The sequence below is a fragment of the Aythya marila genome (genome assembly GCF_965140915.1).
Source record: "Aythya marila genome assembly, chromosome: 3".
NCBI lineage: Eukaryota > Metazoa > Chordata > Aves > Anseriformes > Anatidae > Aythya > Aythya marila.
The window spans coordinates 27,691,970-27,706,295 of record NC_139044.1 but is presented as its reverse complement, the minus strand read 5'-3'; the positions used below and the strand labels follow the sequence as shown (position 1 = coordinate 27,706,295).

At 43.7% G+C, this 14,326-nt stretch overlaps 1 protein-coding gene across 13 annotated transcripts; it reads left to right on the top strand.

Annotated features, from left to right (window-relative positions):
• The first annotated feature begins 1,593 nt into the window (after positions 1-1,593).
• Positions 1,594-11,581, top strand: LOC309876298 (very low-density lipoprotein receptor-like). 13 transcript variants are annotated; one of them, XM_082756410.1, is made up of 8 exons: positions 1,594-4,086; positions 4,686-4,878; positions 5,657-5,732; positions 6,776-7,448; positions 7,675-7,861; positions 7,942-8,039; positions 9,501-9,557; positions 10,257-11,581. In XM_082756410.1, exons 1-2 carry the CDS (start codon positions 3,326-3,328, stop codon positions 4,726-4,728), a joined length of 804 nt encoding a protein of 267 aa, XP_082612536.1. In that variant the 5' UTR covers positions 1,594-3,325; the 3' UTR covers positions 4,729-4,878; positions 5,657-5,732; positions 6,776-7,448; positions 7,675-7,861; positions 7,942-8,039; positions 9,501-9,557; positions 10,257-11,581. The 13 variants fall into 13 exon arrangements, 11 of the variants coding, with proteins under 11 accessions (XP_082612536.1, XP_082612537.1, XP_082612532.1 ...); XM_082756411.1 differs by having other exon boundaries at positions 5,657-5,880; positions 7,356-7,448; XM_082756406.1 differs by having other exon boundaries at positions 5,657-5,880.
• Positions 11,582-14,326: the final 2,745 nt, after the last annotated feature.

Genomic DNA, 14,326 nt, shown 5'->3' with positions numbered 1-14,326 from the left:
CTAAGGGAGCCACGAGGTGCCGGTCATGCTGAAGAACTGCTTCTGCCAGTGCTCCTCACAGCGATTACTGCAGGTCAGCTCAATTACAGCAGAGCAGCCGTGACCTGCAGTTGAAGGCAGCGTACGCGTAACAGCAAACGTGAAAATTACAAACACCAAGTATACTGGAGCTGAAAGGTGGCACAGAGTTTGCAGAGTACAACCAGGACTTAGCCCTGCAGCTAACCCAGTGAAGGGGGGGAGAGAGTGGAAGTAGGTCACTGACTACAAGGGGAGAGGCTAGGGACAGACGTTACTGCAGCAAAACCCTGGGGTTACTGTAAGAATCAGTGCTTAAAGTTAGAAATTTAAATCTGTCTATGTATGCTACTATAACTGCTTTAATTAAAAACAAAACCTGGAACATCCATATTCCATACTGAAATTTGAAGTGGTTCACAGAGGAATTTTACAATAGTCAAACTATACAAATAGAAAAGGCAAGAAAGCAACATTTTTATTTCAGAGATCTAGTTAATGTTTAGGGACATCTCAGGCATGGGATTGACTTCCTGTTTAAACATCTGCTAGAATTCACCTGCAGTATCTCATTCTGCCTATTTGACATATTAAACGCAGTCAACTGTAGTTTGATAACCAACGTGTGGTCTGTATGTGCCACAGACTAGGACTACAAGGCACTCTACAGTGCCAGCCTTAAATTCTCCCTATTGGCAACACACGTGCTGGAACCTAAAAGTCTCAAACTGATTTTATTCATGATTTTTCCTATCTTCAGGAAATACGTCTTTGTATGTTTTCTAATGAGAGCAAGTGCAGCCTAGAAACAGTAAAGAATGGGGAGAGGATTAGAACCGAAGAAAGACTATGCACACAATAATGAATTATGCAAATTTTATCTGCACTCTTAAGAAAACCTTCATGTATTGAGTTAGCACTCATAAAATGGAAACAAATACAGGAGTGTGTGCATGTTTCCAGCTGCATGCAATGAGATCACTCAGCCGCAAGACTTGCCAACGCTCTAGAAAGTAGCACTGCATTGAAATAGAGTCTTTTTTTACTTGATTTTCTGATTTTTTTTTTTTTTTTTTTTTTTTTTTTTTTGCATTATGTTTAACTACTTTATTAAGCTGCTCTTAGTATTGGTCTCTGGAGCTGGTGATTAAATCCTGGTTAGAGGACGTCTGCACATGGAAAGCGTTTGAAAAATCATGATATTGTCTTGGTACAAAGGAAAATATCAAGAGGAATTAAATGCAGTACTTTGCCTGAAATTTCACAGAATTTTACTGTTTGGTCCACCTGTAGTTACAAACAGGAAATTAAATATTTCTATATTTCTATGTTGAGGGATTTTTGAAACAGCAAAAAATCCCATGGCTTGCTGTAGCTGAGCAAACCAAGCTACCAGGGCAACTATGAGAAGTTCCCATGACAGTGTTCCCACATCGCCCAATTGAGGAATTCAGGAAAATATTGTTACCAGTAGCTGGCTTCAAGGACAAGGTCTACGTGACTGCTAATCACAAGGGGGTTGTTTTCTTGCAGGTGGGGTTGTTTTCTTGTAGTTGTTTGTCTGAGTGCTTTTGACCAATAATCTTGTGTGAAACACTGTCCGCCCCTGTTAAGTTCACTATAAAAGTTAGGCTATTCGGGCAATAAAATGAAGCTTGCTGATCACTCATATTGAGTGTCCCTGTCTTCCTTCCGTCGACAACAAATGGCGCCCCGAACAGGGACACCGCTGGCGGTGAACCTGCGAGCCACGGTTGGACGGAATATGAGAAGGAAACCGGTCCTGCAACGCAGCCCAGGAGGTGAAAGGGACGTAAACGCGGAATCCCCGCACCCGCAGCTCGGAAGGTGAAAGGGACGAAAACGCGGAATCCCCGCATCCGGGAGCACCTATACAGGGTCCCGCCGGCCACGTGTCGCCGAAGTCTTGCAAAGGCTGCAACAGCGCTGACATAAATAAAGGTATGGAGAGACAAGCGGCGTATGATTTGCTCAAGTGCTTTTTAGAAAAGCGGAGCACGCAGGGTATAGACTGCAAAAAGGAATCGCGGAGAGATGCGGAAAAGGGAATCGCGGAGGGATGCGGGAAATTGAAGTAATCGCGGTGCGATGCGGGACATCCGAGATCGAGTTGCTACGGGAGACCAGAGGCGTCAGTGGACAACGGCAGCGACCCTCACCGTGAGGCGAGTCGGCACAGAGCAGAGGGGTGGACATCAGGACCCTGCAGCCTGTCTGACGTAACCATGGAAGCAGCGGCGGCTGTGCTGCTTCTCTCTGGCATTCTTTTTATAAGAAGTTTATCTTGCAATGCAAAAAAGACTATTCGTCCCCAGATCGGTGTTATAACTATGTTTCTGAATAACATTCCGTGGGGTTGCCACATTCTACGGATTACTAATGACGATTTAGCTCTATTGCGGGGCAGGAGTGCAGAGACGCAGATTACACTGCCAAATGCCCACCGGCAGGCTCTTTCACAAACCGCTTCTAAGGTTTGTGAATCACAGTCTACAACTTCCTCGTAAGGGGGTGTCGAGAGGCAGGAGACCTTTTCTCCATTAACACCAGTGACAGGACCCGCGGGAATGGGGTTAAGCTGAGGCAGGGGAAATTTAGGCTTGACATCAGGAGGGGGTTCTTCACAGAGAGGGTGGTTGCACACTGGAACAGGCTCCCCAGGGAAGTGGTCACTGCACCGAGCCTGTCTGAATTTAAGAAGAGATTGGACTGTGCACTTAGGCACATGGTCTGAACTTTTGGGTAGACCTGTGCAGTGTCAAGAGTTGGACTTGATGATCCTTAAGGGTCCCTTCCAACTCAGGATATTCTATGATTCTATGGTTGCAGCCGGCACTGCCTGCAGCCATATAGCAGATGTTACACTCTCTTTCCTAACTAGTAATCATGTGTCTCATCCATTTGTGGTGAATGGTCAGTGGCAAAAAGAAAAGGGGTAAAGTAAGGGGCGACAAAGACAGAAACGGTACCAGGAGGATGCCACTGACAGTAACAGCACGGGTAATAGCAGTAGTATAAGTGACACAGGTGCGGGGCAGCGGCGGGCGCTGCTGCGCTGCGGGGCACTCTGCTGCTCGCCCTCACCGGCCTGTGCACTGCTGCCGACGGTGCTAGAGCAAAATGTGAAGACTGCTCAGATGGCAGTGATGAGAGTGCTTGTGTGAAGAAGACGTGTGCTGAATCTGACTTTGTGTGCAACAGTGGTCAGTGTGTGCCAAACAGATGGCAGTGTGATGGGGATCCGGACTGTGAAAATGGGTCTGATGAGAGTGCTGAGCTGTGTCATATGAGAACAGTGTCATGGAAATGTGATGGTGAAAAAGACTGTGACAGTGGAGAAGATGAAGAGAATTGTGGCAATGTGACTTGTAGTGCAGCAGAGTTCACATGCAGTAGTGGGCAATGTATTTCCAAAAGTTCTGTCTGCAGTGGTCAAGGTGACTGCTCCGACCAGTCGGATGAATCTTTGGAGCAGTGTGGCCGCCAGCCTGCACCTCCGGTGAAGTGTTCTGTGAGTGAGGTGCAGTGCGGCTCAGGTGAATGTACCTACAAGAAGTGGCGATGTGACAGAGATCCTTATTGCAAGGATGGAAGTGATGAAATTAACTGCTTTTCTCGGACCTACAGGCCAGACCAGTTCAGATGTGAAGATGGGAACTGTGTCCATGGGAGTAGGCAGTGCAGTGGTGTGAGAGACTGTCTGGATGGCACTGATGAAGCAAACTGTAACAATGTTATTCAGTGCTCTGGACCTGGCAAATTCAAGTGCAGAAGTGGAGAATGCATAGATATCAATAAAGTGTGTAACCAGCAGAGAGACTGCAAGGACTGGGGTGATGAGCTCCTGAAGGAATGCGTCATAAATGAGTGTGACTGTCCAGCTGGGTTTGAGTTTGTAGACAAGAGAAACTGTGGAGATATTGATGAATGCCAAAACCCTGGTATCTGTAGTCAAATCTGTATCAACCTGAAGGGTGGCTACAAATGTGAATGTAGCTATGGCTATCAGATGAATCCTGCTACAGGAACCTGGAAAGGGCCATACCGGTACAAAAATACAAATAACACCTGTGATTACAATGATGCTGCTAAGCAGGGTTTAGGGGTTTATAGCATGGAGACAAGGGGTAACAACTACAGTGTTTGGAACAATTGTACAGCTTTGGCCTTACCTCCTGATGTTTTTCTGATTTGTGGGGATAGGGCCTGGCAAGGTACCCCTGCAAATGCTATCAGATGTCCATGTTACTTAGATAAACTCATTGTATTTGCTACTAGCTTGTTACAGTTGTGTGAGATCACCAGACATAAATGGGCATTGCTTGCACCAGATTGCAATGATAATGCTGAATTGTGTGGGGTTGCAGCTAGAGCAGCATTGGCAATTTTAGTGCCTGGAGTGGCATCTGCGGCCACACGTAACAACTTAGAAAAATTGGTATGCTGGGCTGAGAAGCAAGTCTATGCCATAACAGACAACATTTCTTGACAACATTTCTATTCCCAGGCCTCATGGGACAGCATAAGTACCATAAGTAGCATAAATAAATATTGCATAAATACAGCAAATAGTATAAACACAGTAGCATAAAGTCGCTTTAAAGTACCTGGAAGGGCATTCTTGTTTTAATCTGTTTCCCTTACAGGTGTGAACTATCAGATGGACTCATCCTTGTGCAATGTGTCTGATGTGTCCTGATGAGGTCCTGCTTTCACTCCAGTGGGCTGGCCAGAGCACGCCATTACATTTCCCACATCAGGGCCAGAGCCAGTCATGTAAAGCACACCACAAGTCATCCTGAGATGTTAGTGCTGCAGTTCCAATACAATAATTTCAAGGTAGAAGTGAGAAATACAATGTCTGGAGTAAAATGATTGACAACTGACCAGTTTTAAGTCTGAAATATATAATAGTTCTTTTCCCACTCCTTTTCCTTTCCCTCTTTTTCTCTTTTTCTTGTTAGTTTAACCAAAAGTATGCTCATTTGGAATATTGAATGTGACTTAGTCACCAGGGCAGAAAAGCAATGTTTCCAGGCAGTGGACAGTAAGGCTTAAATTCAATACTGAATTTAAACTCAAGTATATTGTGCATGCATAAAGAATGCATAGAAATATGTTGGCTGTGATGACACCATAAGATGTTTTAAAGCTGAAAATACTGATTGAATACCTCTTTACTATCTTTTTATTTTTATTTTTTTTCACCCCATGTTTCTGTCTATATCTAGCACACTCCAGGACTCTTAAATTCAATTGCATTTTGGATTCTTGATTACTTCTCTTAAAAATGTGTTCTTATATCAGTTTTGACATGTCTTTTTTTTTTTTTTTTTTCTTAAACTATTCTGCTCATGAGAAGAACAATAATCAGGGTAGGCAATACAATATATCCACATCATTTTAATACAATATATCCACATCTTTTTAAATGCTATATGTGTAATTTGATTTAATCTACTTTTGTCTATTTTCTGTAGATTACATTAAAAATAGTCATAAGGTGAATCTCAGAGTCAGAAACACTGGAGCCAAGGAACTTTTGCTGAAGAAGGCCAGGACCACAAAATTCTTGCCCAACTCATATTTTACTCTTTTTTTTTTTTTTTTCCCTCAGGACTGATCGCCCTCTTTCTGGAATTTTATTTACAATCCCTCTTTCCAAATGAATAATGGCCAAAGGGAGGGAGCAGGTAGGAGGCTCTTCTCTTGGCTTTTCCACCTGTGCTTCCTACCATAAAATACAAGGTCTCCAGCCATCCCAGTGACTCTACAACGGCTTCTAACATAGTGTGATGTAAAATGAAAAGTCACTGCACCCAAGGGGACAGAGGCATTGAGGTGAACACACTCTTTTCTAATTTAGTCTCCACTTGTTTCTTAAAAGTTAATGCATTTGGGACTTGGTTTTTAGCCTGATCTACTAAAGAAAGAAGACTTACATGCTCATGCCACTTTTCTGAATGTATATTTGCAATAATCGTTGAGCCCATGGATTTATTTTCATGTAATTTGACAAAGAGCTAGAAGTAGAAATATCCATTTCATGAGGGTCTTGCTGCCCTGATCATGCAGACACATATGGTTCATCATTTACAAATCCCACTCAGTACAGGGTTTCCTTTGCATGAAAGCTACAGAAGGGGGGTGAGCTTGGGGCACTCTGTGGTCTCCTCTATGCATGAGGTTGACATGCAGGCAGGGGATATACCTAGACCTGGAAAATCTTTTTGGAAGTAGGTTTTTGTCTATCTTTCCCGCACCGAAGAAAAAGCTAATGGTCTCCCTCATTTGGAAATCAGAAAAATTGAGGGAGGGGGCCAGGAAGTGAGGCTTCTTTAACTGTGTTGCTAACAGAACTACTTTCCTCCTGACCCAATTTGGCTGTTACATCAGTGCATTTTTCCCTTGGGTGGTACTTTCTATCTGCAGCTGCAACCTGTGATTAAATCAAACCATGCTCACTAAAGAACAGCCTTGTAGACCTCTGATGGAAACTCAGGTGCTCTTAGATGCAGCAGGAATGATTCCATAAGCAGCAGCCTTTTTGCCTGCTTACTAATCAACTGATACATAACCTGAATTAAGAGAGTGTCATTCTCATATCCAGATACCAGATTTATTTATTTATCTATTTATTTATTTATTTTTATGTTGTAAGCATTGGCCTGAACAGTTTTCAGGTGGAATAATGGCAGTGTGACTAGTTACGCTTTACCTTCTGGTCTTCTTTTAGGGAGGAAGTAAAGATATAAGTGGTGGCAAAAAAGAGTTCGTGAAAGAATCACATCTATCTTTATTAATCACATTAATTATTCTGAGCTTACCTTTGGTGTGGCTGTGGTGCTTGTGGCAAGTTTCTGTTGATCTCTAAAGAGGCACGTCATTATAGAGAACAAAAGAATCATAGAATATCCTGAGTTGGAAGGGAACCATAAGGATCATCAAATCCAACTCCTGGCACCACACAGGTCTACCCAAAAGATTAGACCATGTGATTAAGTGCATAGTCCAAACACTTTTTAAATTCAGACAGGCTTGGTGAAGTGACTACTTCACTGGGGAGCCTGTTCCAGCATGCAACCACCCTCTCAGTGAAGAAGCTCTTCCTGATGTCCAGCCTAAACTTCCCCTGCCTCAGCTTGACACCATTCCTGCGGATCCTATCACTGGTGATTACAGAGAATAGGTCACCTACCTCTCCACTCCCCCTTGTGAAGAAGCTGTAGACTGTGATGAGGTCCCCCCTCAGCCTCCTCTTCTCCAGACTGAACAGGCCCAGTGCCCTCAGCTGCTTCTCGTGTCTTCACCTCTAGGCCCTTCACCACCTTCGTCGCCCTCCTCTGGACACTCTACAATTTAATGTCCTTCTTGTACTGTGGTGCCCAGAACTGCACACAGTACTCGAGGTAAGGCCGCACCAGTGCAGAGTAGAACGGGACAATCACCTCCCTCGACTGACTAGCAATGCTGTGCTTGATGCACCCCAGGGTATGGTTGGCCCTCCTGGCAGCCAGGGCACACTGCTGGCTCTAAATGCTAAGCTTGTAGTATACTAGTGTGTGTGTGTGTGTGTGTGTGTGTGTATGTATATATATATATATATATATATAAATATATATTTGCCTTTTGTAGTTCTGAGTTGTGAAATGATAAATACAGGTGAAGATGAAGTCTCTGTGCCACATAGCTGCATGACTCAGCCTGGCCTCTAGGGACCTGCTTGGACAGAGAGCCCCAAGTGAAACAAGTGCAATGATCAGTTCAGTTTTGCTTTTGAAGGCACGGAGTCAGGAACAGCTCTCTCTCCCTTTCTTTTTAGGTAAATATTCAAAGTAATCCTACAGTGATTACTGCCAGTTTACAATATTGAGGATTTTTTAAACCTTGCAATAATGTTAGTTTACCTATGATAAACAGGTATCTTGAAGCCTACTTCAGAGTTTAATTATTTCTTATTCACATGACCCCCCCCCCCTTATGGAGAAGACGGCAAACAGGTAAATTTTCTAGCTTCCTCCTAAATTCTCTAACTTCCTTCTCACTCTCCAAACTTGCCCAGAGCTGTGGGCAAGTTTGTGCCTGGGTGACTTTCTTCCCATTTGGGAACCATACAAAGCTGTGTCTGCAGATATTTTTAAAATGGAATCTAGTGGTGTTAACAGTCTGATTCAATCATTAACAAGAAAATGTAAAAAGACAAGTGAACTGCTGCAGGTGACAACAAATTTCCGGGCCGGTAGTGGGAAATGAACAGCTGTGTCATTGTATTTAAGCTGAGAGCCTGAGGCAAAGGAAACCTGAATCCTAAGGCAGGTGAGCAGCACCTATGAGTTGTTGCTGTTGATTTATTTAACTTGTTGTTGGGGCCCACTGTAGGTAAGCTATTCCTAGACTTATATAAGTGACTTGTGCTATATTTTATCTGTAGTCTGTCCCTTGGATAAAAAGGATTTTGAGTAATGCTTGAAAATATTTTCTCTGTGTTTCTGGTAATGCAAACAGTGAACTGACTGGTATAAGTCTGTGCCTCAGGGAAACCTAGGTAACCATAAACAATGGAGGATAAGAGCTTGTTTTAAGCTGAAAGCTCATGTTAAAGGACTGAAAATCCTTTATAAGAGAGAGGAGAGGGGAAAAAAAAAAAAGAGCTTTTGATTATGCTCTGAAGGAAAACTCAAGATTAGATTTCCAGGGATCAGATTCTAGCTCATGGACTTTCATCTGAGAAACAAGATAATCGCTTTGTGCACAGGCACCCCAATGTGTACCAGACCAGTAGGCAGAGGAGGTTGTTTCTAAAAAGCCAGCAAAGATGCTGACAGCTGACTTCACAGTAGGAAAAGAACATTTTGCTGTGTCACCTGGGTGAAATTGCTCTCTGCTTTTCTTAAGTGTGAAAAACTGGTGGGAGGGCACATCCATACCAATGGGAGCTGCATGGGTTTTAGGAGAATCTGCAGAAGTTACAGCAGGGAGCAGAGATACTCTGTGCTGTCTTTATGGCAGCATTAAAAGGGTAAGGTGTAGGATGCCTCCTTTGCTGGTTACTGCTCCTTCAGATTTGAAGACAAATGCAGTAGTGGAAGGGAGCCCCAGACAGATCAGTGGGTGCAGACTGCTTGGGGAAATGAAGGTGATAGGAACCTTAGTGCTTCCCTTCTCAGTATTACTGACTGCTGTAATATATGTGCTCAGGCCAGGCTTGGTGGACAGATTATTTCAGATCTTCAGCTCTCTTACTTAGCTGTCCCTCTGTGCCTCTGCTATTCTACAGGCGAATTAATGGTAAAGGCAATACAGACAACAGCACAGCCTGCCTCATCTGTTAGTGCACCCATTTAATACACACATACTCTCCACCTGGACTGTGTTATGTGAAGCTTTTTTTTTTAATTCATGGAAGTGAAAGTATCCTTTCTTATTCTGCTCTTCACTGACTTTACTCATTCATTTTACAGCTGTCCAACACGGTTACACTCAATTGATTTTCTTAGGGATGTAATACCTCCAAACCAGTAAGTACTTTTAGCATCTTGCTGAATTGCAGCTTTCCAAAAAAGTCAGTCAGTGAGAGCTTAAAAATATCTTATCTGTGTTGAAGAGAAATAACTTGAAAACCAAAGAGGAGAGAGTCACTCCATAATGCACTCACTGGTATCTGTCTATGATGCTATGAAATTAACTCAGCCTGAAGAGCAGATAGAGATAGGGCTTGGTAGCACTCAATTTTTATCAGTCTGTTTATTTTAGATAAACCCAGTGATGGTCTGAGTTGAAATAGCCTCTAGTTTTTGTAAGCATGTGGATAATGGAAAGACATGTCACTCAGGTCAATGAGATACAGATGTTTTATCAAATCTTGGTAGAATTTTCTTCAAGTTTCAGAGGTGAGGTGGGAAAATGTTTATTTTAAATATTTTGCTGAGATCTGGCAATTCACTGGGATGATCAAGATAATCAATCCTTCCGTGTTCTTGGGGAATGAAGGCAGCCCAGTAACCTACCATTTCCCTTGTCCTGTTGTTCTGTGAGAATTCTCCTAGTTATGTCTAGCCACACTAAGTCCCTTGTTTCTCTTGTAAGTGCTTTTCTTCTTTGTGCTAGTTGGAGATAGATTAAAATAGATTAACCAGTAACTAATTATTCCAGCAGCATTTGAACACTCATGTTTCCAGCTGTAAAAAATCTAAAATCTGTCTTTTGCTTTTATGTAGGTACTGCCATGTTCCTTATTGCCAAGTCTTCCAGCAGCAAATAAAAATCATGCATCTCTTCTTCCTTTCCATTTTATCTTTGCTATTGAAACACACTGGCAGCAGAAAACTTTTATTTGGTCATAATTTCACAGAATATCAAGTGGGCAACATGAACCTGATCCTCTCTGTCCCACATGGTGGGTCAATGGAACCTGAAGACATCCCTGATTGAGATGCTGGCTGTTGGGATGCAGAGACATCTTCTTGTATTTTCTCTCATGACTGTCCTCCTGGAAGCATTCAAGACTATAAGAACTGCAAAGCATCTACCAACCAAGACAGGTATACCATAAAAGTGGCTCAGGTTCTTGCTGAAGAAATCAACAAGATTACTGATGGCTTCTTCCCACATATCATTATAAACCACCTACAGAGGTTCAAGATGGATGCTAACAGGGAAAAGGAAGAAGCCGCCTTTGGAATTCCCCAAGCAGAACAGGCCTGGGAGGATTATATGGGATTTTTGACCACTGCAAAATCACAGATGACAAGGGTCCTGATTCTAGATATCCATGGACAAGCACATCCTGAACAGTGGATAGAACTAGGCTATACAGTTTCAAAAACTCCCCTTAACTCTGGTGTCTTCTGCATCATGTTCCTCCATTAGATATCTGGCCAATCAGCTAGTTAGTGTGTCTTTTGAGACTCTGCTTGCAGGGAACAGAAGTTTGGGTAAATATATCGAAGAACAAAATAACAGTTATGTTTGTGTGCTTTCTCCATCCAATCCTAGCCCCAATAATGGGAACTATTACAGTGGTGGATACATAACAAAGCCTTTTGGCTCCCATGATTCTGGTGCCGTTGATGCCATTCAGATGGAGCTACCCCAGTGGGTTAGGGCACCTGAAGAGCGTCTCAGATTCTGTAAAGCATTAGCAAGAGCTGTAATGAAATTCTGGCAAACTAATTACTGTAGCCAGTCCAACCATGAATTTCTGCCGTGCTGAAAGAGACTGTCTTAAGATACCTTTCCATACTACAGTAATGATCTGGAACAACAAAACAACTGATACACCTGATACACTCTTAAACCTGCAATATAATTCTGGATGCTGGAGGAGAGACACTAACCTCTAAAGACAGACATCATCAAGATAAAATTCACAGATAATACCCAACAAATCAGTTAACAAACAGCTTTGTACTAGATCCAGCACTGAAAAGACTGCCTGAAGGGTATCTTTGGAAATATTACTTGTCTGACATGCTCTTTTGTTCTTAGCTTCTTCCCAGCAGTGTCCTCTCTCCTCTAGGATACAATAAACAATTATTCTTCAAAATAATTATTTGTAGTACAGTGTCTTAGTAGATTATCTGTTCAAAGAAATGGAGTGTCTTTGCTTTTCTTGCAACACTTAAAAAAAACAACAACTGAGTAATACCATTGTTTAGAATGTTTGGGGCTAGGACTAATTTCCATTTGGTGTCTTTAAAGCATTAGGAGTTGGAACTCAACAAGTAAACTAATGCTGTGCAGTGACATACAGCCTGAACTACTTCAGGTTTTATGTAATGAATTATGAGAAAAAAGAGAGCATTACTATATAGTGCTGTAGTTTTGTCACGATTTAAATAGCACAGCAATAAGGTGGATGGAAGGCTGCTAGACACAACATGTACACATCATGCATTTTAGACAGTTTTCTTTACTGCATGGTTCCTGTGGGAAAGGAATTTGCAGGTGGCTTTGTGCTGTTTCGTGTGTCCCTGAATTAGAGAGAATGAGGAAACAAGCGGTAGAAACAAAAACTTGAGCAAGGTCGAGATAAAGTAACTTGGCTACAGTGTTAAAGATGAGCTTGGCAGTGGCCAATTGCTGGCTGGCTCGAGGCGTGTGTCTGAGGGTCTCTAACCAATTGTATGACAGATTTGGGCGTGTGGACAGCACATGGGGCTACGGGGAAAGTATATGTAAAGTATATAAGAGGGCCTAGCGACCCCCTCCGGGGGGCCGGGATCCCAGAGTTGATGGGGACCGAGCCGTTCCTTAATCCGAGATTACAGGCTCGGCTCAACGATGCCATCCTGCGGCAGTCCGCGTCTCTGGCCCTCCAGGCTATGCTGAAGTTACCTGAAGCGGGAAAAGTCGAGCCATCGTTTACTAGCATTAGGCAACAAGTTAGCGAGCCTTATACGCAATTCACTGATATTGACAACCGCGAGGCGAAGGAGGCCCTTGTGGCAGCGGAAAATGCAAACACAGAATGTAAGAAAATACTCCAAGCCCTGCCTGTTAATACTACATTAGCACAAACGACAGAGGCGTGTGATTGAGTTGGGTCCATAGAACATCACGCTGTCGCTTTGGCCGTAGCCTTTGCTGTGGCGCTTCAAACGGGAGGCAGGCGGTGTTTCCGCTGCCAAGCCACGGGACATTTTGCTGCTGAATACCCACAGTGAGGAGCGGGGAGGGGGGACACGTGGTAACCCTGCTCCTCCCGCCGCTTGCTCATGGTGTGGCAAGGGCTGGCACTGGGCCAACCGCTGCCGCTCGAAGTATAACGCAGAGGGTCAGCCTTCACAGCTGTGGTGGTGAAACGGGAAGGTGAGTGCGGGGCGTGTGGCGACTCCAGTGCCCCGGCCCTCCGTCGTGGGCAGTCACCACCCTGGGGGATGGTGACTGCAGGCCGCAGCCGTCACCGCCTGCTGCTCCAGTGGTTCCACCGACTGCGTCACGGTGGACTCCCCCACCGCCCAAACATGAGGAAGTGCCGGGTTGGATGTCTCCACAGTAATGGACTGCATGCACCCTTTGGGACGCTTGGGTCTGTAAAATACCTCTTAGTGTAAAGGGACCACGGGTCTTTTTGTACTGCCTGGAGTAATTGATGAAGATTTTGAAGGGGTAATACAAGCAATGGCATGGACTCCCTCTCCTCCAGTGCTCATACCAAAGGGAACTAGAATTGCTCAGCTGATTCTTGTCTGAGCAGTAGTCTGCAGGAGTTGGTTCAAGAACAACTCCAACAAGGACATACATCCAACAGACAGCCCATGGCATTCACCAGTGTTTGTCATCGAGAAGAAGGGCGGGAAATGGAGATTGCTGCATGATTTGCAATGAATCAATGCAGTGACTGAGGACATTGCAGCCAGAAAATAAAACAAAACAAAACAAACAAACAAACAAACAAAAAAAACAAAAAAAAAAAAAAAAGAAAGAAAAGAGAGAGAGAAAAAAGAAAAAGAGAAAAAAAAAAAGAAAAAACTAGTCGCCGTGTCCAGGCTCACTTCCATGTTGCTTTCATAGTGCTAGGCATCCCAAAGGAAATAAAACCCAACAATGTCCCTGCCTATGGTAGTCACTCCCTTCAAACGTTTTTTCGAATTTGGGGTAACTGACACATCACAGGAATTCCTCGTTCCCCCACGGATCAAGCCATTGTTGAGCACACACATTGCACCTTGAAAGCATTGCTAAATAAACAAAAAGGGGGAGACACCCAGGAAACACCACAGAACAGGTTGGGAAAGGCACTTTACTTAATGAATCACCTATCATTTCCCTTTCTTCACAAAGAGGTACTGTCCATAATAAAACATTACAAAAATATGAATTCCACACTGTCACAGGTGCCACAATCAGAGCAGGCCTTAGTAAATGGTAAAAAATTTAAATACAGGTCTTTGGGAGGGACCCCAGCCTCTATTAACTTGGGGTCGAGGGTACACTTGTGTCTCCACAGGTCATGGACCAAGATGGGTACCAGCAAGGGGAGTAAGGTCATGGTTGGCCTCCTCCTCAAAATCACCACTGCCATTGGTTATTGCCAGCCCTGGGTCTCCATCCAACCATGCCACAACATCTGGGTCACCCTTGCCAACATGACAGGACAAGAAGTGATGTGCCTGTCCCTGGCTAGTGCTAATGACCCATTTACAACATGTCTGGTGGGGAACCCAGCAGATAACAAAGACTGGACTGTCTACTTGCCACAGGCGCCCTTAGAGCCACAGGAATTAGATATCCTGGGATGTGTAACAGCAACCGCATGTGTAAGGTTCAATTTCTCGGGCAAAAA

What these genes read in the sequence shown, in the direction of transcription:
- LOC309876298 (XM_082756407.1), top strand. Translation starts at nt 3,326, where the DNA reads ATGAGAACAGTGTCATGGAAATGTGATGGTGAAAAAGACTGTGACAGT. An exon ending in ACCTGGAAAGGGCCATACCG is followed by an intron (nt 4,087 to 4,685) that starts GTACAAAAATAC and finishes TTTCCCTTACAG; the next exon opens with GTGTGAACTATCAGATGGAC.